The 22,283-nt window shown below is 44.6% G+C and overlaps 1 protein-coding gene across 3 annotated transcripts in view; it reads right to left on the bottom strand.

Moving 5' to 3' along the window:
- flna (filamin A, alpha (actin binding protein 280)) overlaps positions 1-22,283 on the bottom strand; it is a 43,950-nt gene that overhangs the window by 1,882 nt on the left and 19,785 nt on the right. The window contains exons 5-48 of one of the 3 annotated variants that reach the window (XM_019255413.2): positions 21,506-21,653; positions 21,121-21,239; positions 20,939-21,016; positions 20,009-20,171; positions 19,585-19,785; positions 17,634-17,771; positions 16,714-16,840; positions 16,475-16,611; positions 16,165-16,361; positions 15,934-16,047; positions 15,697-15,840; positions 15,481-15,604; positions 14,935-15,095; positions 14,742-14,832; positions 14,395-14,564; positions 14,061-14,178; positions 13,776-13,888; positions 13,475-13,624; positions 13,066-13,384; positions 11,205-11,378; positions 10,959-11,121; positions 10,723-10,883; positions 10,439-10,606; positions 10,233-10,356; positions 9,974-10,130; positions 9,695-9,884; positions 8,852-8,875; positions 8,073-8,320; positions 6,801-6,875; positions 5,914-6,013; positions 5,680-5,820; positions 5,449-5,577; positions 5,089-5,262; positions 4,816-4,977; positions 4,518-4,724; positions 4,264-4,416; positions 4,052-4,174; positions 3,298-3,564; positions 3,064-3,201; positions 2,699-2,814; positions 1,665-1,797; positions 1,368-1,544; positions 1,036-1,254; positions 760-957 (exon numbers count right to left, since the gene is read on the bottom strand). In XM_019255413.2, coding sequence (XP_019110958.1) covers positions 760-957; positions 1,036-1,254; positions 1,368-1,544; positions 1,665-1,797; positions 2,699-2,814; positions 3,064-3,201; positions 3,298-3,564; positions 4,052-4,174; positions 4,264-4,416; positions 4,518-4,724; positions 4,816-4,977; positions 5,089-5,262; positions 5,449-5,577; positions 5,680-5,820; positions 5,914-6,013; positions 6,801-6,875; positions 8,073-8,320; positions 8,852-8,875; positions 9,695-9,884; positions 9,974-10,130; positions 10,233-10,356; positions 10,439-10,606; positions 10,723-10,883; positions 10,959-11,121; positions 11,205-11,378; positions 13,066-13,384; positions 13,475-13,624; positions 13,776-13,888; positions 14,061-14,178; positions 14,395-14,564; positions 14,742-14,832; positions 14,935-15,095; positions 15,481-15,604; positions 15,697-15,840; positions 15,934-16,047; positions 16,165-16,361; positions 16,475-16,611; positions 16,714-16,840; positions 17,634-17,771; positions 19,585-19,785; positions 20,009-20,171; positions 20,939-21,016; positions 21,121-21,239; positions 21,506-21,653 — 6,733 coding nt within the window. The remainder of the gene's footprint in view (positions 1-759; positions 958-1,035; positions 1,255-1,367; positions 1,545-1,664; positions 1,798-2,698; positions 2,815-3,063; positions 3,202-3,297; positions 3,565-4,051; positions 4,175-4,263; positions 4,417-4,517; positions 4,725-4,815; positions 4,978-5,088; positions 5,263-5,448; positions 5,578-5,679; positions 5,821-5,913; positions 6,014-6,800; positions 6,876-8,072; positions 8,321-8,851; positions 8,876-9,694; positions 9,885-9,973; positions 10,131-10,232; positions 10,357-10,438; positions 10,607-10,722; positions 10,884-10,958; positions 11,122-11,204; positions 11,379-13,065; positions 13,385-13,474; positions 13,625-13,775; positions 13,889-14,060; positions 14,179-14,394; positions 14,565-14,741; positions 14,833-14,934; positions 15,096-15,480; positions 15,605-15,696; positions 15,841-15,933; positions 16,048-16,164; positions 16,362-16,474; positions 16,612-16,713; positions 16,841-17,633; positions 17,772-19,584; positions 19,786-20,008; positions 20,172-20,938; positions 21,017-21,120; positions 21,240-21,505; positions 21,654-22,283) is intronic. The other 2 variants (XM_019255424.2, XM_019255418.2) reach the window with 2 other exon arrangements.

Genomic DNA, 22,283 nt, shown 5'->3' with positions numbered 1-22,283 from the left:
ACGGGAATTCAATATAAGAAAACTAAATTCTATTTTGTGCTAAAATTATGATAATGATCTTCTTCCTGTTTTCTCTGTATTTATTTTATGTGACAGTAAGTTCACAGTTTATTCAAAGAAACAGTTTATATATTATAGAAATAAAAGTGAATAGAGCTAATTAGCCACGTCAGTGTTAGGTGGTTTTTGGATGACTGACCTCTAATGATCAAAATTTCACACTCGTGTTTCTATATTATCATCATAATCATATTATATTCTCAGTATTCCACCTTAACTTTAAGATATTAAATCTATCCTTTTGTGGTATACGTCTCCTCGATGATTATGTGTCAGCCTTTACAGCCAAGTAGATCAGACACAGGGACTCCTCCCTGTCACTTCTCTCCATAAAAGGCTTTGTATACATGTGCTGCCTGAGGGCCGAGAAGATCTCAACACACAAAGACACATAAGAATTCACTCATCACAAAAGACACATCTGTGCAAACTTCAGCTTATGAGGGTCTGGTCACGTCCACCACAGAACACATGAACATATAAACACTGTTGTCTCTCTGCAGAGTCTGATTGTGTACTCTGTACATCTAGTTCCTCAAAGGTCAGCACTGTCAAGACAGCGACATGGATTCATGGGTCAAAGTTGAGGAAAAGCAGAGATTCACTTCAGCCTACTAATCATTACAGGAGTTTATTTTGTGTCATCACTTCTCGAAAAACCCGAAAAACTGCACTTGTTTACATCATAGTCCTACACACCTGCTTTGCTGCAGTCGACACTGAAGCTGTTTTTCTGGCCAATGAAACCTTTGTTTAGACCCAGGCCCTTGGCCACAACCTTGCTGGCATCTGACTGGACAGGGGGACTCTGCTGAGAACAGCTGATGGCACGGGTCACAGGGTCAACCATGACAGAAGACGTTTCATGCATACTGTGGCTGGACACGAGCTTTGATCCTGGAAGATGGAGAAGAGTGTAAGTTAACCCCTGAGGTTGCATTTAGTTTTTAGATAAAAAACAAAGATCTCACTCACCAGTGATCTTGGCTTTGAAGGGGCTTCCCACGATATGGTAAGGACCGCCGTATTTGATAGAAATTAGATAATTGCCAGGAGCCATTGGGGTGTATGTGACCCTGTAACCCTCAGGGCACTCCACACAGTCCATCTTCACCTTAGAAGGCCCGTCGATGCTCACAGCTAAAGCACCGGGGCCAGCGTTGCTTGTGTTCACCACAAATTCACATGCAGTTCCTAGAGCAAACGAGACAGGAGAGAGAGAGGATGGAGGTGACAATGAAGATAATCATGGAAGGTTTAGTAAGACACGGAAAGACACTGTTCAGTTTAGGGGGACAGTGCGTTACCTGTGGTGCCTCCCTCCAGTCCTGGTCCGTAGGCAGACACCATCCCTGGGTCTCCAGCCTGGCCCGTCTCTCCAACTCGGATCTTAAATGGACTACCAGGGATGTGACTTCCGTTGAACTTCACATCAATTAGATAGAGACCATTCTCTCTGGGGATGAACCGGACTGCGTACTTATCTGACAAGACAGGTGGGGGAAGGTAAAGCACATGAAAACATTTCCTCATGTCTGGCGACACCATCCAGAATTCTCCATCATGTCTGGTCTGAAGGTTTTGGATGTCATCCCTGTGGTTACCTTGATCAATCTCAGTGACGCAGCATTCCTCCAGAGCTCCAGATGGGCTGTGGACCTTTGCATCAATCACACCCTTTGCACCGTTCAGGCTGACAGCAAATGACGCCGGCTGGTTCACCTTCAAACCCGACTCCTGCTCGACAACACATACTCACACCCTCAACACTGTATCACCATTTTTAAAACACCCAGCTGAATAACTTCCCCCTGCTGATGACAGTCAGCAGCTCTAGACTGTCTACTTGATATAATCACCACTGCATCATATTCAACTTATGCTGCTATTTACCTTACCTGGAGGTCGCTAACAAGGCTAAAGAGGAGGGCTGTGCAGTAGGAGGGCAGAGAAAGGCGGTTTTTGTTTGACTTAACAGTTAAAGAGAAGCTGAAGAAAGCGAAGAAAGAAAGACAGAGTGACAGAAGGAGACAGAGGTTTGACAGTTTCTCTGTGAGTATATCTGTAATTTCATGTTTATGTGTAAAAACATCTGTGCTTGTGCTTGTGTACAGAGAGAGAAGAAAAAAACAGCCCATGTCAGACCTCTTTAACCCTTTAGCGCCCCATATCACTTTGAGAGGTGGGAGGTTGTTGGGAGCCTTTAGAATGAGGCACGAGAAACACACACAGTCCTCTAGTATTCCAGAAGCCTTTACGCCGCCTATCAATGCAGTAGCAGCTGCTCATCCTACATCTGCACCTCTGAACACTCAGCTCTAACCATGCTGGCCTGCTAAAACATTCACCACTCTGATAGAAAGTTAACTTAAAGCAAACTATTTAAAAATAATTAAATAAGTCATCTGCTTTTGTTTCCAGCTTCACACTACCATGGTCCTCGTGAGCTGAAAATATTTGTGCAAATCCACTGAACTTAAGAACTTTCATACAGTAGTAGAACTTCTTGCAGTGTTTGATATTCCTTCAATCTGATATAGCACAAAGTAAAACTATGATTTGCTGCTGCTGCATTGTAGGCAGTGCACTGTGGCCTGGTGTGTGTGCACACGGATGTGTGTGTGTCTCAGAGCCTCACCTGAAGACTGGCAACAGTGAGGCGACGGGCATCGTCTGATGGCGAGGCCACGGGGACGATGAAGGGGCTGTCGGGGATGTGTTCATCGTTGAAACGGATGGATACCTCGTAGTCTCCTACAGGAGAACAGATTTCAAGTCAGAAGGCATTAAACAGTCACACGAAGACAAACACAGCGAGAGGCCTCTCCGACATGCTTATGTAGATTCAATTTCTTCGTAATAAACAACATTTCTGCCAAAACGGAAAAGAATAGAACTATATGTAGAGGAGGCAAACAAGAAAACAACATTAAAGAGCAGAGGTTTACTGGATATGTAACAGTTCTCATTTATTCATGAACATTTGCCCCTCTCTTCTCTCACCAGGCTCCTGCACGATGTACGACACTCCACTGGAGCCATCCTTTCGGTCCTCAAAGGCAATTTCAGCCTTGCTCGGTCCCTCCACAGCAATGCTGAGACCTCCGGCCCCAGCCTCCCTTGTCCAGATACTGAACTCCGCTACACATGACACAGAGGCCGAAACAGAATCAGCTACACTGAGTAAAATGAAACACACACACACACACACACTAATAATCCAGCCACCACACCTACCTGGTACTCCAGCCTCTGCTCTCTCCAGGCCTGGCCCTCCAGCACGGACCTTATGAGAGCCGCCCTCTCCCAGTGGGCCAACCGTGAACTGGAACGGGCTGCCAGGCACGTGCATGCCGTTGTATTTCACACAAACGGTGTGCACGCCCGTCTCGGTGGGGACAAAACGAATGCAATAAGTGTTGTTCTCTCCCTCCATGATGTCGGCCTTGTGAATCTGTCCGGATGGGCTTGTCACTTGAGCCGTCATGTCCGCTATGCTGATCTCTGAAGACACACACATGCATAAAGTAAGACTATATAACTTTTATATGATAAAGGAAAGATTGGGTGGAGTGCTTTAAGAGCAGATCAACATCAGGGGTAATATGCTTCACTTTCTTGCTGAGATAGATGACGTCTGTCTGCAGATCCAGCAGTTAGTCCAAAGGTACCAAAATCCACCTAGCACTTTGAAAGCTTTTTTTTTTTTTAAATGGATGAAGAGTCACAAAGTCAGTGAACTGCCTCTGTGATGCCTCAGCCAGTTTGAAATAATATCTCTAAAGTTTGCTGACATTAGCTTAAGTTGGTCACCATGATCTGGCACATCAGACACTATAGCAGCAAAATCCCTAAATGCTGAGCTGGAATGGAGGAAGGGTGTGTCTGCTTATTTAAACTTTTCAGTTTTCAGTTTCAAGCATAGAAAAGAGACAAAAGCAGCACCGAGGTGTGTTTTGTGTCATAATGTGGAGTTTCCTGTCAAAGTCACCTGGGATCTTCAGGCTGAGGTCACACTGACTGCCAACGTTGGCGACCGACGCTGCTCTCCTCTTCCTGGTGATGCTCTCCTTCATCCTACCCTCTCCTGTTACCTTCACTGTAAATGCGCTCCCTGTGCACAGACGCAAGCATTGATTCAGTTTAGTTACTCAGAACAAAGCTGCTGTGCTCTGTGATCCAAGGCTATTTTAAGATATTCACCTGGAACATGCTGGTCAGCAAACTTGATGTTGATGATGTAATTTCCTGGTTCGGTGGGGCAGTAGGTGACCTTGCAGGTTCCGTCTTCCTGGTCCTCAGTGTTGATGTCCACTTTGCTTGGTCCCTCAATGGACAGGCTCAGGCCACCATAGCCTGTATGGAAGAAACCGGAGTGCTCAGAAACATCACACCTGGATGACTGAAAAAAACATGAAAAACTACCATATGTATGAACATGTTTATCAAGCGTGTACCTGCATCACGAGTGTCGATGATGAACTCTGCAGGCTCAAAGGTCCTGGCCTCGCTCAGGCCCTGGCCACTCACACGCACGCGGCTGGCATCACCGATCTCTGATTGGCTGATCATAACAGAAATGGGGCTGTTGGGAATGTGGCGACCGTTCTTCTTAGTGATGTTCACCAGGTGCTCTCCGATCTCCTTAGGAACGAACGAAATGCCTGTGACAGACACATGGAGGAGACAGTTAAAACAAGACCAACAGTTAAAACTCCTTGTTTTTTTCTCCTCGTTTACCACCCACACACACACCAACATGTCCGTTGCGCAGCATCTTCAGCAGGCAGGGCTCCTCGCGGCCCGAGGGCGTGGTGAGGGAGGCAGTCAGCTGGTTGAGGTCAAGCTCTCCAATGTCCAGAGGAATATCTGCAGCCGAGCCCACCTTCAGATGGGACATCCTCATGGAGTCATCGCCTGAAAACACAGTAGTGGTCACTACTGATCAAACATCACCAGGCATTCTCCAGCCATGCATAGATCTTTCCAGATAAAAAGAATGAGGACTTGAAAAAACTATGATATTACCAGTAATTCTAGCAGAGAAGGGGCTGCCAGGGATGTGCTTGTCGTTGTATTTGACCAGGATGCTGTAGTCCCCGGGCAGGACGGGCAGGTAGGACACAGTGCATGTCCCATCCTGGTTGTCCACACAGCCGATGTCTGCCTTGGATGGACCCTCGATGGCCAGCGACAGACCACCTAGAAGAACATGAAATGAACACATGGTGTTTTGTGTTATTCTCTTTGTCTCTTTCTTACTAACTTCAGCCCTCTCTCTTCAGTCTGTGGTGGTGGTACATTTTGAGCAGACTGATGAGGCATGGTTGTGTTACACAATTAAGTGCTGCATACAGTCAGGTGACATATGACAGCTAATGTACATACCCTCTCCAGCATCTTTAGTGTTAACAGTGAAGACAGCAGGCTTGTTGACAGTGCCGTGGATGAGGCCGGGGCCATAGGCACTAACATTACCACTATTCATGTAGTCCACATAGAACTGTAAGGGACTTCCTGTGAATGACAGCGATTTGAACAGTGATTTGTGATGTCATTTTCTCCAACAGAGTTTACAAATGTGTTTGTTTCTGCCAACATTTAAGAGGTAAGCTGTACCAGGGATGTGGATGCCGTCGTATTTGATGTCCATCTCGTGCAGGCCGGCCTCAGTGGGAGCGTACTTGACAGTAACGGTGCCGTCTTTGTTGTCTGTGATGTCAGGCTTGGCCACTTTGCCCGATGGCATTCGGACCTCACCTTCAGCAGAGGACAGAGACACACAGTGAGGTACACACACCACACAGACATCATCACCGCAGATTGAGCTCAGGTCAAGTCTGTTTTTGTTACCTGTGATCTCGCCCTTCTGGATGGTGAATGGGATGACCAGGTCGAACGGTCTCAGCCCAGCCACATCCAGGCCGTTCATTCCCATTGGTCTGTCTGTCGCCTGGGTGACAAAAGGGACAGAGGTCAGATCAGATGCACTGTCTGTGAAGAGGTTGTGGTGATGGGTGTGGTTACAGTAACACAGTCTACACCACAGATGAAATCAACAGTGCAGGGCAGAGGGGTAAAAGCTTCCAAACGCCAACAAACAAAATGGGATGAGGTATTCATGAGGTGAAATGATTGACAATGGAAGTGACAAATGGGGATCATGGTCAGAATGATGACACCAACACAAACTGCGAGAGAGAATGAGATGAGGACAAAAACACCGGTAGTCAAGAATGAATGAAGTTAGCCATTTTGTAAAATGTGGAGCAGCTGCCCACATTGATGATTCTCAAAATGGCTGCTTTTGTCTCCTAAGCGAGCGGACATGGAGCACTGCTGAACAGATGGCTGCACAACCATTCATCCAAAAGATTTCATTCCCAAAATTGCAAGAGAAATATTTATTTTGTTGCTGAATAAAAAAAAGTGTGCACATGGTTCAGAACTGCAACACTCAGGAGAAGAATATTCATGTGTTTTTATATTGTGCAGCTCTGCAGCACTGTCCATTTGTTTAAAGGAATCCTGTTTATGAGGTGATGGGAGCGAAATGAGACAAAAACCCCCCTTTAGAGATGAAACACCTGCAATGAGAGACAGCAAACACTGACGCAGGCTGATAAAAGGAGGTCGTGTACGATGATGTGGGTGAGAAAGAAAGGGGGAGAGGAAGGGGTGAGAGAGGAAGATGAACAAAAATTGAGTCAAGAGAGGCTGGAGGCAGAGGTTTTAGGTACCCAGGGCTGTTGAGTGTAGTACTGGGGCATTTGGCTCTGCTGCATGAGTTGGTCTGATGGAGCTCCTTCCAGTGCCTGAAGTGGGTGGGAGGTGGTGGGTAGGGGGTGGTGTAGGGGATGGAGAGGGTAGAAATATGGACAGGGATTGGAGGGGAATAAAACAGTCAGAGTGGTTTAGAAAATGTCCACCAGGACCAGGACCCAATCATGAAGCTTCTGTAGGGAGAAACAGTGTCAAGGAGATCTGTGGTCCACGTAGCACCAAACACAGACAGAGCTACGTGTGAGACTGTTGCTCTGTGTGTGAGCCTAGTATATCCACAGCGTCCTGCCTGTCAAAGATCACAGCAGCTGAAGGCAGCTCCAGTGTAGTTTTAAAGCAAATCTATAGTGTTGAATAATGGAATCATTCATTCTTAAGTCAGACCCTAACCCCAAACTAAGACCAATTAGCCCTTCCTTACAATAATGAATAATTAATTAGTCTATAGCCAACACATAAGTACCTTCACATCCATCTTGCTCTCAGCAGCCATGCAAACTTTTCTGACTTTTCTTATTTATATGCTTGTGTCTATATTTAGTTAAAAGAATACTATAAAAATATTGATGGTCATCATCTTTATTATGATTCGATTATATACAATTATTATTATGTGGTTTTGCTTGCCTGTATGATTATGTAATTTGTAATAAAAAGATTCCAGATGTTTTTGTAGTGAAGGATTCAAAAACATCAGATCTGATTAAAAACAAATAAACTGTTCACCATTTCTATAAATGAAACAAACAAACAAAAAAAAACATATTTATGCAGATGATGCTGTTTTACAGTGTTGCTGATTCTGTCCACTGACTAATTACAACTTTCCTTCAATGCATTCAAAATGTACTTCTTAAATTACTCCAGGTTGAGAGAGATATATTGCAATGATACAGATATATTGTGTGTCCATTGTGTCTGGCTTTAACATTGAGAGGACGGATACAATTATCCATATTACACTTTTCAAACAGCACTCTGCCCTCATCTTATACAATAGATGGAGTGCCTTTGCTTGTGCCTGCATTCCCATCTAAGAAACAAAACACTTCCATCGGTCTGTAACTCAGTGATCATTCCCTCCTGCCTGTGATTGCACTCACTGAGCCTGCAGCTCGTTTATTATCAGTTTCTCTCTTTAATTCATCGACTCATCTGTTCTTTAGTTTGGTCCTGTTGTATGCTGAACCTGCCCTGCGTGAATCAAGGTTCAGACGCACATCACTCACCGTGACTTGGAAGGGACTGTTAGGGATGTGCTCCCCTCCAAAACGGACGCAGATGACATACTCGCCAGGCTGCGGCGCCGTGTAGAAGATGTCAAACGTGCCGTCCTCATTTTCAACAACGTCCACGTCGAGCTCCGCGCCCTCAGGTGTGCACACACTGCATGTCACCTTGCCTTTCCCAGCAGCCTTGGCGTCCACTGTGATGACTGTCTGTTCGCCAATCTGGATCGTTGGGCCAACGCCGGCGCCTTTAAGAATTGGGAAGAAAGGGTCAGCGGTGAGAGGACGGTTATCATCATCTTACAGAGACACAAACAGACACACACGTCCTCACTCTGTCTCTCACATACACAGACACACACAAAATATTCAGCATGCACATTCCACAACCATGAGACCAGGTTAAAGTCAGATGAGATCTAGTCATGTTATTTCTGTCTACTGTATGTTGTTACCAATGACTCGGATGTTATCATCACACAGTTTCCATGTAGAACTGAAAGCTAGATTAGCCATTTCCACCATGCCATCCTACCTACTCTGTTAGTCCATTAGTTTGTCCAAAAATATGAAAGAAAACTTAGGCAAACAGTTATGAGAGAGGAAGTAAAAAACAAGATGGGAGGAAGAAAAGGTATCCGAGAGAAAAGAGGAAGAAGAAGAAGAAGAAGAGGGAGAAAGGATATCCTATTAAAGCTGGTGCCACTATCCTCCATGCCGACAGAGAAGAAAGAAAGTTAGAACTTCCTCTACATTCCGAAGTCGTTCAGAAGGCTTACCTAAACCGTGACCGCCGATTGAGACTGATAAAAGGAACGGTGAGAAGCAGGGGAGCGAGAGAAAAAAAAGTGACAAATAAAAGACAGTCAGGTGGGGGTGGGGGTGGTGGGATAGCAATAACTGTGCTCCAAACACTTGGATAAAAAAAACAAATGGTGATGGTGGAGTGTGAAGCGGGGTATGTGTGTGTGTACAGCGTGGACTTGGGTTGGGGAGGGAGTGTAACTGAGGAGCACAGCGTGAGGAACACAACATGACAATGCACGAAAAATGAGACATGAGCAGCAGAGATCATCTTCAATAAACGAAGCTGGATTATTCTGGCAGTTTATAGGAAATATACTTAACTGCTTTCTTGGGTTTTTTTAATTAAAATTTTTTAGTTTTATTTTAGACGTTCACTTGTTGAGAATTAGACGAGAAATTAAATAACTCTACATTGCATATTGTAAGCTGCTGTAACAAGTTAATGTCCCCTGTGTAAGATCAATGAAATGATCAAACTCTTCCTATAAACATTAAAAAAACGAATGAAATATAAATAACACTACACAAAGAGTTCTTCTTTTGTTAATTACTTTGTGTTTTCTACTACAAAACCTTGTTAACTATAAAATGTGGTCAACAGCAGTAGAAAGTAACCACATAAAAAAATCTGGGTGTTCTGTATTCCATCCAAATTCATCATTAGGCACAATGACTGATACGCCTGGTTACAGAGCACAGAATAGAAACTGACCAACAATACTTCTGATTGAGTCAAACTAATGATAAAAAGTCAGAGTTCATGTTTCAGATATGAGAACAACATGCGCACAGTGGTCTAACTGTCCTTCACGTACCTGTGACGGTGCACTTGCTGGCGTCTCCGGTGGGCAGTGCCCTGATACGGTAGGGGGAGTATGGGATCTCATCCCCTCCGTACTTAATGAGGATGGTGTATCTGCCGGTCATGTCCGGAACATAGGACACCAGGTAGGTCCCGTCATGGTTGTCACGGATGTTTGCCTTCTTAGGCTTCCCCTCTGGGTCCTGTGAGAGGGAAAATAACCATAGTTTGAAAACAGTTACCAAAATAATAATTTGATTTTTTATTACGTGTATCACGTCTGAGCACTCACAGTGATCTGCACTGCCAGCAGTCCCTCGCCTGCGTCTTTGGCATCAATGGTGAACTCGACTGGCAGAGAGGCAGGCACACCGGTGGTGTTAAGGCCAGGTCCACTGGCACGCACTTTACTGGCGTCGTGGGTGGGGAGCACCTTCACCTTGTAGGGGCTGATGGAGAGCGAGAGGAGAGACGCCATAAGCGCAAACTGAAGAGGAGGAACAAATATTCTGATGATAGAAAATGTTGGTGTGTGTGCTTCCTTGTGTTACCTGCGTGGGATCTCCTCATCAGCATACAACACATTAATGGAATAGGGCCCCTCTCTGGAGGGAACATAGTTGACTGTGTGAGTCTGGTCGCCGTTATCCACCACCTCCACAGGCTCCACCACACCTAAACACACACACAGAAAAGTGTTCAGATTCTTGTCATAAGCACAAGGTTACAATAGAAACATCAGAACACACACACTTACCTTTAGGTCCCTGTACGCGGACCTGCAGTGGGGCCACACCAGCTTTGGAGGCGTCCACTGTGAATGCCTGAGGAATGTTGGCCCTGACATTGTTGCCCAGACCTGGACCCTGGCACTTCACCTTGGTACTGTCCACAGTGTCACTGACAGGCACAGAGAACGGGCTGCCTGCACAGACGAAATGTCAGAAAAGTTTTTATTAAATAAGTGTCTGGTCTGACCTGTGTTAGAGATCATATAACAGTGTTATAAAAATGTTTTTGGTCACATTTTTCCAGCTGTACCTTTGATGGGCTGTCCTCCGTAGGTGATGTTGAGGTTGTATGGACCAGCCTCGTATGGGATGTACTCCACACTGCAGCTGCCATCCTTGTTATCAGTGCAGGACATTTTGGCCTCTGATGGACCCTCCATTGCCAGACCAAGACCACCAGTACCCGCTCCTCTGCAGAGAAAATGACGGACATTAAAAATACGAGCAGGAAACACTGACATTTGTGATTGATTCGTTTTCACTTACCGAGTTTCCACTGTGAACTTGTTGGGCTTGTTGGTGATGCCGCATTTCAGGCCAGGACCATGCACGCGGACACGAGCTGGATCACAGCCTTCAGTGACGGCGACGCGGAATGGACTTTTAGGTACTGGAGAGCCATCGTAGCAAACCTCCACGCTGTGTGGGCCTACAGCATACACACAGTATGAGGACAGCTCCAACTCAAAAAACAAAGCTACAAGTTCAGCACACACAGACTTCTGAACTCACCCTCCTCATAGGGAGTGTACTCTACGTTGTAGGTTCCATCTCCGAGGTCAGTGATCATGGCGTCTGTGCGGCTGCCAGACGGGTTGCTGATGAGGGTTTTGATGTGGTCACCTCCGGCCTGCGTGAGAGCACGAGCGTCCACAGTGAAGTCTGTGGTCGCCTCGCGGAAAACACCTAAAAACAGGGAACAGACAGCACGATGGTGAAATGTTTGCAATCTTGTGCAGGGTTAGATTACATCCAGAGATGAACCAATCTGACACCAGTGCAAACTCTGTACACCGCATCATGTGGAACTCATTGGAATCATTTTGATGTGGGATAACATGAGGTCAGGGATCACTGTGCTGTGCATCGACACAGACAAAAACTAGTTTAATGTGGAGCAGCCACATCTAGCTGATACCCATCTGCTTTACATGGTCAGTGCTGGCCCTTATACCAATCCGGTAGATCAAATCGCACATGAAATTCTAATCATTCTAAATACAGTGCCTATCATAAGTATTCACCCCCTTGGATGTTTTACCCTTTTATTGCTTTCATAAATCAATCATGGTCAATAAAATTTGGCTTTTTTCCCCCCACAAAAAAATTTACTGGAAAAAACTCTTTAATGTCAAAGTGAAAACAGATTTCTATAAAGTAATGTTAATGAAACTAAATTATATAAATAAAAATAATTGTTTGCATAATTATTCACCCCCTTCAAGTCAGTATTTAGTAGATGTACCTTTGGCTGCAGCACTGTCTGTGTGGATAAGCCTTAATCAGTCTTGTACATCTGCCCACTGCAATTTTGCTCCATTCTTCTTTGCAAAACTGCTCAAGCTCTGTCATGTTGCACGGGCATGAACAGCCCTTTTCAAGTCCAGCCACAAATTCTCTAAAGGATTGAGGTCTGGGCTTTGACTCAGCCACTCCAGAACATTTACCTGGTTCTTTTTAAACCATTCCTGTGTAGCTTTTGCAGTATGCTTTGGATTATTGTCTTGCTGGAAAATAAATCTTCTCCCAAGCCATAGTTCTCTTGCAGACTGAATAAGATTGTCCCCCAGGATTTCGGTGTATTTTGCAGCATTCATTCTGCCCTCTGACTTTATAAGCCTTCCAGGGCCGGCTGCTGAGAAACATCCCCACAGCATGATGCTGCCGCCACCATGCTTCACAGTTGGGATGGTGTGTTTTGGGTGATGTGCAGTGTTTGGTTTCCGCCAAACATAACGTCTTGTCTGATGGCCAAAAAACTCAATTTTGGTCTCCTCAGACCAAAGAATCTTCTTCCACATGCTTTTTGGCGAACTCCAGTCAAGATCTAATATGAATTTTCTTCAAGAGTGGCTTTCTCATTGCCACTCTCCCATAAAGCTTTGAGCGGTGAAGAACCCGGGCAGCAGTTGCTATATGCACAGTCTCCCCCATCTCAGCAGCTGAAGCTTGTAACTCCTTAAGAGTAGTTGTAGGGGTCTTGGCTTGGCTGACTAGTCTCCTACTTGCACGGCCACTCAGTTTACGAGGGCGGCCTGATCTAGTCAGATTCACACATGTGCCATATTCCTTCCATTTCTTGATGATTGATTTCACTGAACTCTAGATATTTTTTTTTCCATTGACATTATTTTTATAGAAATCTGTTTTCACTTTGACATTAAAGAGTTTTTTCCAATAAATTTTTGTGTGAAAAAAAGCCAAATTTTACCGTGATTGATTTATGAAAGCAATAAAAGGGTAAAACTCCAAGGGGGTGAATACTTATGATAGGCACTGTAATAATATTGACACCATATATGCAGGTTATGCAAAATGAAACAAACAATTTCTGTACATCTAAATAGATAAAATGGTGAACAAAGCACTTTACCTTTCCCCTCCACTCCTGGTCCAAACACACGGACTCCACTGGCATCCACTGCAGGCTCCACATTGAGCCGAGCGGGGAAGTTGGGCACATCTTGGCCACCGTACCGGATGGTGAGAGTGTACGAGCCTGGGTATAGAGGGATGTAGGTGATGGTGTAGGTTCCATCCCCGTTATCCTGGATGTGCACCTCGGCCTCGGTACCGCTGTCCGAGATGATCTCAATGGTCAGGTCAGCTGGGCCGGCATTGGTACAGTCCACAATGAACTCCCCTTTCTCCCCGACCTTGGCACGCTCCAAGCCTGGGCCAGAACAGCGCACCTGGGATGAGAGACAGGGACAGAGATTAAAGTGTGTCGGCATGAAAATGACTATTAATTTAATTTAAAATGATATAAAACTGTGTGTAACCTTGGAGGGATCTGAGGCAGGATAAGCTGTCGGGGTGAAGGGTGATCCAGGGATTGGCACACCATCATAGGTCAGTTCAACCTGGTATGGCCCCGTCTCCCGGGGGATGAATTTCACCTGGCTGGTCTCTGGACTCAGGCCTGGTTCAACCTGGAACACGGAATATGAACATATAAACAGGATTTTAGTAATTGAGCTATATAGATATCTATAAACAAATGTAAATATATCACTCAAGACTCTAGGCTCCTAAAGACGTTTTGTCAGAAGAAAGACAATAAATTGACATCATATGTCATACCTTGCTGGCCACAGCCTTCCCTGATGGTGCGGTCACTTTGGCGGCGACCTTGCCCTGACCGCCAGCACCCTTTGATTTGACAGTCACTTCCTGGTCTTTGCCTACAGTCATCTCTGCAATTACACAAAATCAACCATCAAAACACCAACACTCCTGATCCAGCTGAGAAAAAACGATGATATAGACTGATATAGATTCCTGATATCGGCACAGATAAAATATGGAATAGCGAGTCAAAACTTTATCAAATCTTGATATAAGACCAATGACACTAAAAGTACGTACTGTCTCCCAGGCCTGTGATGTTGATCTTGCTGAGGTCCACTGTAGGTGCCACAGCGACGTTGAAGGGGCTCTTGGGAATGTGATCTCCACCGTAGGTCACAGCAACTCCCAGAGGACCCTGGAGCAGGAAGAAGAGGAGTGACGTAGTTGTGATGTGAAATAGGAAGAAACAGCTAGCCTGGCTCCGTCCTAAAGCTCACTAAATATAACAGGTTGTGTCTTGTTGTGTGTGACATATGCCAAAATATGAAAAAGTATGTCGCTAGAGAGACAGGACGTGCGTGTAAACTGTGTATCGAAAACGTTCATATGTGTGAGTGCTTTCTCATCTTACCTGCTGCACAGGTGTGTATTTCACAGTGTGTGTGTTGTCGTGGTTGTTGACGATTTCAAAGTCCTTGACGGCCTCTCCTTTGGTCGGTCCGCTGAAGTTGCAGTCCAAGTTGGCCTTTCCTGCTCCTTTAGTGCTCACAGTGAAATGAGTGGGTTTGTTCAGCTCAACGCCTGAGAGACAAAAGAGGATTCATCAGAGTTAATAAGTTCATGAGAATCCAGTGTCCAATAAATAAGTAAATCAAACCCAAAACTTAAACATATGAGATCAAATCATTGACATTTAATAGGGAGATAAATAAAGAATCTAAACACTTCACAGCAGACATACTGAACAGGTGTTCTTACCACTGCGGCTGAGTCCTGGTCCCTCTGCCTTGACTTTGCTGGCATCATGAGAAGGATCCACTTTGATCCTGATAGGTGTCATTGGAATAGCCTAAACAACAAACACACATTTTATCACACAGAACGCACTCAATCCTACAAATACACATTCTGCTCTCATTCGTGCTGGAAACAACACATGATCCGAACTCACCTGGTCAGCAAACAGGACCATGATGGTGTAACTGCCTGCTCCAGGAGGAGTGTATTTGACAGTGAAGGTGTCGTTGTCGTTTCTAATGATGTCGAAGTCGATATCGGCCTCTGCGGGTCCCACCACACCGGGGGCACACTTGATTCCTATACTGATGTCACCTTAGGAGAGAAGACAAAGTCATCATATCACACTGATCCTTTCCTTCCTTCCTTTATTTTGCATGTAATGTCTTCATTTAACCGATGAGTTAAGGGGAGAAAACCAAATAAAGCTTAAACAAACCACTATTGAGACAATTCACAAGACACAGACAGACATTAGCATTCATCTCCAGATGTGTTTCTGGATGGATGACAGCTCAATATTCACTCAACTTACAGCTCAGTTTTGCTCTCCACCAGCTCCAGAGGTAAATATGTAGCTCATTAGCTCCTGAATACTAATGATTCAATAACTTTGTCTGTCATTCAGCTGAGCAGTAGGTTTAATAGTTGGAGCTGAATTAATGGTCAGGGAAACAAAATCAGTTTTATGGAGCTTTACCTTGACCAGCCTCTGCGCAGTCAACAGTGAAGTATGTTGGCTCGAAGGCCTTGAGGCCAGTCTTGGCCACTCCAGGTCCTGACACTTTCACCTTGTTTGGATGACAGCCTGCTCCGATGTTCATCTGTGGTCAGAAACACATCAGCTAATGAGACTTTTCTGTGGTTAAATGACCTCTGTGTGAACTCCAAACAAACCTTCTCTTTGTGTACTCACTCTAAATGGGCTGTCAGGGATGTTGACTCCTCCCCAGGAGACCATGGCAGTGTGCTTTACAGGTTTACGTGGGGTGTAAGTACAGGCATAGGTGCCATTGCCGTTATCCTTGACCTGTACATCCACAGGAGTACCTTCACCATCCTGTGCACATGTGGAAAAGCAAAGAATAAAATAAGACAAAACATCTATCAAAAGGTGTGTAAAACATGAAGACAGAAACAGGACCAGCCTTACCTGGGCCACGATCTTCAGAGGAGCTTTTCCTCCTTGCTTGGCATCAACTGTGAACTCAGTGGGCTTTCCGACAGCCAAACCACTGCTCTGAAGGCCTGGACCATATGCCTTAACCTGGAGTTAACACATTTGTTGAGTTTTAAGAATAGAATAATGGCTTTGACAAAAATGATCTTCATGTTTAAAGATGTTTCAAGTTGTATGTGTGCACGTGTCCCTGTGTGTGAATACCTTGTCGGGGTAGAAGTCTTTGCCTGGTGGGTTGACAATCTCAGCCATAAAGGGAGAGTGTTGAATGTCTTCGCTGTTGCAGAGGACATGCACAGCATACTCCCCAGGCTCTGTGGGCCAGTAGCGCACGTCACAGGATCCATCTCCCTTGTCGTCACATTCAATCTTGGCCTGAGATGGACCTTCCACAGAAAATCCTAAAGAGACATTGACAAACACAGCAAGATTAGAAAAATACACATAACAAAAACACATACATCCAGGAATCTTTTACTGTGTCCCATCTCTGTCATTTCTCTGCCTTACTTACCCAGTGTACCGACGTTGTCTCCAACAGCCTCCACCACAAAGTCAGCAGATTTTCCAACAACGCCACCCTCCAGTCCTGGACCCCAGGCCCTCACCTTCTGCTGGCCGGCCTCAGCACCAATCTTGACCTCAATGGGACTAAATGGAGCAGAGAGTGATCAGTCGTAATGACCTGTCGATGTAGCTCAACTGTAGCATATGTAGTATGTATAAACTGTAGTAGTATGTGTGTGTGTGTACCTGCGGGGGATATGCTGTCCACCCCAGGTGATGGTGATGGTATACGTTCCAGGTGTGGTCGGGTAATACTCAAATCCATACACACCATCTCCGAGATCTTTTCTTTTACATGGCTCCTCAAGACCCTCTGTAAACACAGCGATGCACATCAGTATCACTTTTTTTTTTTTCATTTTAGGAACCAAGTAAAGAACAAAAATAGTTTGTTATTCCTTGTTTGCAAGCCATCGAGTCTGGAGGCTCCGCAGGGGACTCGACCCCATGAGGACTGCTCGTGCCAAAGCCTGAAAGAGCTAAATGGAGGTGGCAAGATGTGGGTACACCACCAGCACAAATAGGAAGAAATAGGCAGTGGTACCAGTTGGTGGTGAGTTGGATCAGTGCCATTTTCTGTTTTGTTTATCTGCTTGTCTGTCAGGATTATGAAAAGATAACTAGACTGATTATTATAAAACTTGGTGGAAGGGATCCAAATCACGGGGTGGATACACATATTATTGTTCAGTGTCTATGGCTAAATGAAATAAATCAGTTATATATTGCCATAAAGACGCCTATTATTATAATCCCAGTCCTCATCTTTCATTATCTTCCCCCACATGATCTTAATTTTGTCTCGTCTTGTCTGGCCCGAGTCTCTGAATCCTGTTTAAGCTTGTCTGTCTTGTCTGTTTTTACAAAAAGTGACTTGAGTCATGGTTTATATATACACATATTGATCAGTGCAGCATTAATGGGGCAGTATTAAATCCAGTGTAACTTTCTAACATCTATCTGAGGGTTGCATTTATTATTCAATGCTTCAAATGAGTTTACAATCTACTTGCATCATATTAGATATTGCCTAAAGTGATGCATTACAGTCGATGCAGAGATGAATGAACAGGCATTAGTGGAAAAGTGCCTGCAGTTCAACTCACTGGGCCCCTTGATGGTGACTTTGAGCTCTCCAGTGCCGGCTCCTTTGGTGTAAACCTTAAAGTCTGCAGTCTCCTTCACCCTCAGGCCCTTTGGCTGAAGACCACGACCCTTAGCTCTGCAGAGGCTGGGGTTACACGCTGTGGAGAGACACACACAATGAAAAGAGTGAGAGAGAATCAGACGGAGAGAGCAGCTCTCAATACTCTGACTCCAACATTATGACCACATGTGAGTTCAGTGGGGAGAAGAGGAATGAGGTGCGGGATGAATGATATGAAACCAAAACTATTTCCACCCGAACGGTACATCCATCAATTTCAAGGAGGATGATGGATTACTGGAAAGCCTTCAGTGCTTTTCAATTGTCCTTTCCTCCTACCCTGCACACCCCTCCTATGCCGCTTATCCATCTATCTTATTCTGCAGAGTGAATTCATAGACCGCAGTAAAGGAAGTAAGCCTTTATCCTCACACATGAAGTGGAGTATCCTTCCTATCTCTCTATTTAAAATGTATAAAATAGGAGGTGCTGAGTCATGGTTGGATGCCCTGCAGGAAGCAAAGGAAACCATGCAGGGACAGAGACACAAGATATTTTCTAAGAAGTGGACTTAGCACACTGAGAAAAGGGATAAATCTACATTTAATTTCATGATATTAAATTAAATAATTTTGTTTTGATGTAGAACCAGTGAAACAAATAGATTAATAAGGAGGTCTGACGGGTTCAGCAAGACAACAAAAACCAAGAAAAACAACTGGTTAACATTTAAGTATTTACTGTTATCCTGTAACCACCAACCACTTGTTGACCAGAATTTAGAACTGTGTTATTATCAGACAAATATATATTATGAAATTATTTTGAAATCATTTATTAACTATTAATGACGCTGTGATTTACAGCCCTATGTCTCTATATTAAAATGTTTTCATATCACCATATTGTTTTATTTATTAGCATCCTGTCTTTTCACTGTAAGTCATCTGGAACAGACACACCCAGAGCAGCTTAAAGGTCGTTATCTCTCAGAGAGGCAGAGCTAATTACAGTCGCACCACATATCTGTTGTTTTAATTTTTAGAATGCATGAATCATTGTGCCAAAAGCTACATTTAACACAATGCTGGTCACTCAGTGCAAATCTAATTCTTTGTGAATTGTGTCATTGCGTAAAGTTAAGACCACAAGTGAGCTGGAAGCAATGAGGCATCTGTTTCCTGAGCAAACACAAACTACAGCTTAATGCTGCTGCCCTTCCATCGAAATCTGAGAACATGTTTAGGAATTTGTTAGCAGAGTGTTTCCTCATGGATATGTTGACTGAGTTATATTCAGTTTAAAGCTGACAGGCGGAGGACACACAGCACACATGTAAAGCAAGTCTGCAGGGGGAAATTAGTCAGGAAGTCAAGACAACAACAACAAAAAAAGAAAAGAAAAGACACACACAGAATCTACATGAATACACAGATCACCCATGCAGCACATATAGTGGGTACCCAAGAGAGATCCCAGGAAACAGGAAATGACAGCAGAAGGAAGAGGCCGTTCCAGAGAGAGGACAGATACCATCAGGTCTCTATCGAGGAGGAGAAGGGAACGAGGGAAGGAGGGAGGGGACAAGAAAGAGACAAGAGAGGAGACAGCATCCAGTACAATGACAGAAAAAGACAGTAAAGCTTTAAAAAGCAGCAAAGAGAGAGCAAATACTGAAGGTTTAAAAATGGTTTGTCTCTCGTTTCCTTGAAGACACATAGTGGATCCTTGTAGCAAACAGCAACAATACAGTAAAGACATAATAGTCACTGAGATGTCAGACTTCCGTTAATATAATCTACAGATAAAAACATTAGAGCACAGACTGTTTCAGTAACATCTTTTACAGAAGGACTTATAAACAAGCTTTCTCAGTCTAGCTGCTGAGGAATCATATCTGGAACTCTTACCCTCCCCCACGTTGACCGTAAAGGGACTCTTGCTGATCTGACCACCGGCGAAGGTGACATAGATGGTGTGCTGGCCCTCCAGGGTGGGTTTGTAGGTGCAGCGGTAGCTACTGTTGCCCTTATCCTCGATGGTGCAAGTCACTGTGTTTTTTTTGCCAGCAGGATCCATAATCACCACCTCCACCTCGCCAATACCAGCACCTGAGAGAAACGTGAGGGTTATGAAAAGACACCTTTAACACCCTTTAAGTGTATCCATGCAGACTTTCTAACCTGATGATAGCAGAGAAACCTTATTCATATCATTAATCAATCAAATTTTATTTGTATAGCCCAAATTCACAAAACAAATTTCGCCTCGGAGGGCTTTACAATCTGTACGAGGAGTGACACCCTCTGTCCTTCTCATCATCTGTGTTATTACCTGCTGTGTAGACGTCAAAGTAGGTGCTCTTGTTGGCGATGTTTCCTGAGGGCTCGATGCCTGGTCCCTGGGCTGTGGCCTTGCTGGAGTCTCCCTGAGCCATGCCGATCTCCACCTCGAAGGGGCTCTTAGAGATGTGCTGCCCAGCAAACAACACCGTCACCTACAAAGCAGAAAGGAGAGAATGAAAGTTGTATCCGGAAGCTTTAAGTCCAGCTCACAGGGTGTCTGCAGGTCTCAAAAGTCTGCTTTAATTTCAATGTTTATGTCAATTAAAATTTATCTTGAAACGAGCAGGTTGGCACTAAAATGATCAAAAATCTGATTCTTGAAGCAAGTGCAATTCTCTTTGATTAAAACAATGCATCATATTATGTTTTCCATATGACAAATAATCTGCAAAAAGTAACTAGGTAAAGACAAGATTAATGCAGTGGATGAAAAGTATGAAGTAGCATGAAATGAAGTAAAAGAATTGTATAACTATATTTATACACAGTAAATAGTCCACCTGTCCTCTTATCCCTAAATTCCACCAGGCACACTCTGTGCTGCCAGTTCTTCACATGGCTTCATATCCTACCAAGAGCGTTTCAGAAGACTGTTTTACCTGGCAGACTTTGTTAACTTGCTCACATTTGGTCATTTTCCCATTGGTGTACGTGCTTCTATCATGAGTAAGTAGGCTACATGATTAAATGGTTTCCCAATTGTCTCTTTTTATGATCAGGAGTCTGTACAGGCTGCTTTACACGGCTTCAGTCAAAAATAGAACAGCTGTGTATTCTCTGTGGAGCAGAGCAGAGAGCTGCTTCGGGGATGCTTCTGAAACTCAACACAGTGCTTTTCTAGAACAGGCGTGGATCAGCGCCTGATGGAATTTAAGGGTTTGAGAGTCACATCAGCCTCATGGATTAAAAAAGTACTTACCTTGTGCATGCCTGTGACTTTAGGGATGTAGAAGACAGAGTAGGTGCGGTTCTTATCGTTGTTGGCGGTCACTTTAGCCTGGAGGACATTTATAAAATGTTAACAAAATAGTATGCCATGATGTCCAAAAACATGTAAAAGACAACATTTCACAGGAAATGCCCACATGGTCGGTGTCTCACCTCCTCTCTGTGTCCTGCAGGGTCCTCCACATAAACCAGCACCTCTCCCATTCCTGCACTGATGGTCTCCACGGTGAACACAGCCTTCTTCATCACAACATTACCAATAGGCTCGATACCTTCACAGAGGAGGGAGGCAGGAGAGTTAGGAAAGAACAGAAAATGTACTGTGCATTATGGATTACATGATCCTGGACTGACACAGAAAGGGCTGCAGGTGTGGATGAGACCAGTGTCTGCGTCCAACCTCTTGGACCAGCTCACAGTTTTTGTGTCCATGGGCGTAAATCACCCCTGCTCTCGGCTCATCCAGCTGTTCAGCTCGGAACGACTACATTTCTCTCACTGTTGAAGTCTAGCTGCAGATGTGTGTGTTTGTGTGTACCTGGCCCATAGGCACGAGCCTTCTTGGGGTTGAGCTTGGGTCGGAGAGGCGCGCCAGGCTTCAGTTTAGCCTTGGGGAACTGGGACAGGTAGGTCATAACTGAATGTTCGTCCACGTTGGGGTCAACGATCTCTTCAGGGGTTATCACCTACGAGGACATGAGGAGACAAATGGAGAGTTGTTCCTTTTCAGCATATTTGCTAAAGAGAAGAGAGACTACAGCTGTGCAGCCTGAAGCTGCTTTGTTGTCATGGATACGATTACCCACAATAATCAACTGAGCAGTGTTGTGATTTAGTGAACAAAACCACATACCAACCTCTTCCTCTTCTCAGAAAGTACCTGAGACAAATTCACACGCAACCCGGCTGGCAGACAGACACTTATTTTCTGATTTTAGAACCCACAGAGCGAGCAAGGGAAGGGACAGAGATAGCTTCTTCACAGAAACAGAGCTGAAGGCGGAAACGGTGGCGACCACAGACCCAATTGTCGCCATGTTATACTGTACCAGCTGCCTGCTCTGTGCCAATCATGGCAACACAACACTGTCAAACATTTACCATAGCAACCTAACCAAAAAACCAGCATGGCAAAAACAGTGCTCCACGGTCGCCGGGCTGCCATTGGCAACCGTTTTGAGAAAATGGCAACCACTTTTTGGTTGCCATCAGTGGCGACCACTTTTTAACATCCAAGAATGTGGACATGTTAAATATTTTTTACATTAGTGATGCCTAAACATTGCTGTTACAGTCGGAAGCAGAACCAGACCACG

Source organism: Larimichthys crocea, chromosome XV, assembly GCF_000972845.2.
Source record: "Larimichthys crocea isolate SSNF chromosome XV, L_crocea_2.0, whole genome shotgun sequence".
Taxonomy (NCBI): Eukaryota; Metazoa; Chordata; class Actinopteri; family Sciaenidae; genus Larimichthys; species Larimichthys crocea.
Note: the sequence above shows the minus strand (reverse complement) of the source record. Positions and strands in the feature narration are given on the sequence as shown.